At 37.1% G+C, this 2,723-nt stretch overlaps 1 protein-coding gene across 1 annotated transcript; it reads right to left on the bottom strand.

Annotated features, from left to right (window-relative positions):
- Positions 1 to 278: 278 nt before the first annotated feature.
- On the bottom strand, positions 279 to 2,173 carry LOC106537193 (glycoprotein endo-alpha-1,2-mannosidase; the record flags this gene model as incomplete). Its single annotated transcript, XM_014034570.1, is given in 3 exon segments — positions 279 to 390; positions 916 to 1,532; positions 1,896 to 2,173. Coding segments are annotated over 2 exon segments (626 nt in total), but the record flags the coding sequence as incomplete, so codon positions are not given.
- Between the last annotated feature and the right edge of the window lie 550 nt (positions 2,174 to 2,723).

Raw genomic sequence — 2,723 nt, 5'->3', positions numbered from 1 at the left:
ATATACAAATGTCCTTTCTTATAAGGTTTGTGTAGCAAATTAGGTATGTTTGTTTTCATTGTTTTTTTTACCAAAACAATTTTTTTTGATATTTTCTTTAAATTACATCCATTTATTTTAGCTGTTTTAATATTGATGACCATTTTAAACTTGGTACTTTTGTCGTCACACTACAGGGTTGTGTTCTAAGCCTGAATGTCAGAATTAGTTTTGATTAAATTCAGCCTTGTTATAATCAAAATTCATGCTAAGCATACTTGACTTTGCATATGATACACACCTTAATGTGGTATTTATGTGCCACCTCCAACAACAAAGGCACTATGTTGTCTAATGGCTCACCGTTGTCATCATTTGTGGAAGGAGGATACCAGGAAACAGCAATGACACCTGAGAATAACCACAAGCCATGAACACATTGTACAGCTTGATTTACAACATGCAACTCTAGCTTTTACAAATATAACTCTTTACAAAATGCAAACTCTGTTTAAGACCCCGACTGCCTTTTGGCAAAAATATAAGACTTTTAAAAGAAATAAACTGGGCACAATCTACTAAAAAATAAAAGCAATGGCATTTGATTGTTCCACAATTACTTTATTAAACTAAATTGTACGGTAACATATTGTTACGAAAATATTAATTTGTAATAATTTCAATATTTCAGCTTGATTTAGAATCAAACAAATTCATAATATCAGCATCAAATATGTGAATCTACTTAGATGACTTTTAGTAATTGTACATAATATATGCCTGATGCCAGCGTCTTAAATGACTTTGCTTGGTATATATTTTTATATATCAGACATTTTTTTCAATTTCATTAAGACACGTACAATTATGTTTAACTACAAAAAGGGTGGGTTTTAATTACTGATGAACTGACAGTTCAGTTCATTTGTGTCTTACCGATGGCTGCTGAACGCAGTTGCTGCATATGAGCGTCCATAACAGAGGGGTCCCTGGAACTGTAAGGCCCCAAAGAGGGGTAAAAGTTGGACCCAATGTCATCAGGAGGGATGTGCCTTCCTTGTGGATACCCCAGAGCCACCTTAGTATCCCAGTGTGGCAGCTGCGGGTGGTCCCAGTGGATGTATTTGCCATCAAACTTCGGATTTCCATACCATACGTAGTAGAAAGCATGGAGGTAGTASTTTGGAGGAGGAAACTTCCTCAGTGCAGCTTCCAGCTCTGCATTCCCGTTTGACTCGACAGGGTCATTCATTTTGGTTTCTTCAGATGTTTTCTTGCCGTCTCTTTTGATCTGTGGCTCATTCTTTCTGTCCAGGGTCACTTTAACGTCTCTTGGGCTGTGGAGAGACGGATCCTCAGGGGTGAGAGCCTTTAAAAGCAGGACTATGACGAGGACGAACAGCACCAAAGCAGTTGATGCAATGCAAGTTTTGAACCTAAACCTTGCCATTCTTCACTGGGAGCTCGAAGCTTTCCATAGGTCATTGTTGAAACGGGACCGTGGGGCTGATGGTGGGCACATCACAGCTCAGATTGAGACATTTTCTTCAGCCCTGGGGGTTTGGGAATACAATAAATTGCATTGTGTGTTAGAAGGAAGGAAAAAAGGCAACTCATTGATGTGAAACAGCAGAGTTTGCATGATACAATGGGGCATTATCTGTAGCATTAAATAATTTGAGACATGACTCAAGCTCCAAATCATTCAGGAGTTAACATAAAAGATCAAGTTTCTGAGTAGACAAATCATTTTCATAGTTGCATTATCCAAATGACTTTTCTAATGAAATGTAAAATATCTGGCAAAAAAAGCACTCAAATGCAACGATAAACAATCGAGTGATATTTACTAGCCAATAAAAACTAGCCAATATGTTGCACTTTAAAGCCCATATTCACCGCAAAAGGTTACTTACCTCTTCATTGTTACCTGCTCTAGGCTAACGTAGCATTCAAACTGATATTAGCTACATGAACTCTTCATGAACTTCAGTTTGTAAACAGCAGTCAAACAAGACAGGAAGCGCATATATTTTCCGCCCCCAACACATAGCAAGTCACTTGTGTTCATACAATTTTAACAATTCTAACTAATACAAACAAAAYCTGTTAAGTTCGAACGTGTCTTCAAGAATTGTTTTTAGCTAAAAAGTGATTCAGAGAACCGGATATCATGAGCTACTTAACGCTTCTGGTTCAGCAGTGCGTCGCTGATCTTAAAATGKGTCACCTGTTCGCTTTCCGTTGACTGTAACCCATCCATCTACTATATGAATCTGATGTCCCGCGCTGCGGCCTCAAAAATCAACTACGTCGGGGATTTTTTTCTTTAAATCAGTGACACATACTGCCCCCATGCTGTTGGAAGGCAAATCACATCATAATAAAGCATTAAAGTATCGTGTGTACTGTAAATTTTTATTGCTTTTCCAAGTAAGTAAACCAATTAAACGGAGATCTAAAGAGACATCTGTATTCATATAAATTAATATAAGCGATCATAATTATTTTTTCTCATTAATGAGCATATATTTAGTTTAAAATTTAAGCTGGCAAAGTTTACATGACTTTATAGAACATGTGTTTTCGGACACTTTCATGAACACGTATTTTAAGCATGTTTTTAACACAAACAATAGGCTTTAATTCTCTGACAATGGTTCCAAAACCAAAGACAAAGGAAAGAAAGATTTCCTCATGCCTGATGGCAACAGTGGGTTGTGATCAGGTTTGGCATTATACAA

Source organism: Austrofundulus limnaeus, unplaced genomic scaffold, assembly GCF_001266775.1.
Source record: "Austrofundulus limnaeus strain Quisiro unplaced genomic scaffold, Austrofundulus_limnaeus-1.0 Scaffold2175, whole genome shotgun sequence".
Classification (NCBI taxonomy): domain Eukaryota; kingdom Metazoa; phylum Chordata; class Actinopteri; order Cyprinodontiformes; family Rivulidae; genus Austrofundulus; species Austrofundulus limnaeus.
The sequence above is the reverse complement of the archived record's forward strand: the minus strand, read 5'-3'. Positions and strand labels throughout refer to the sequence as shown.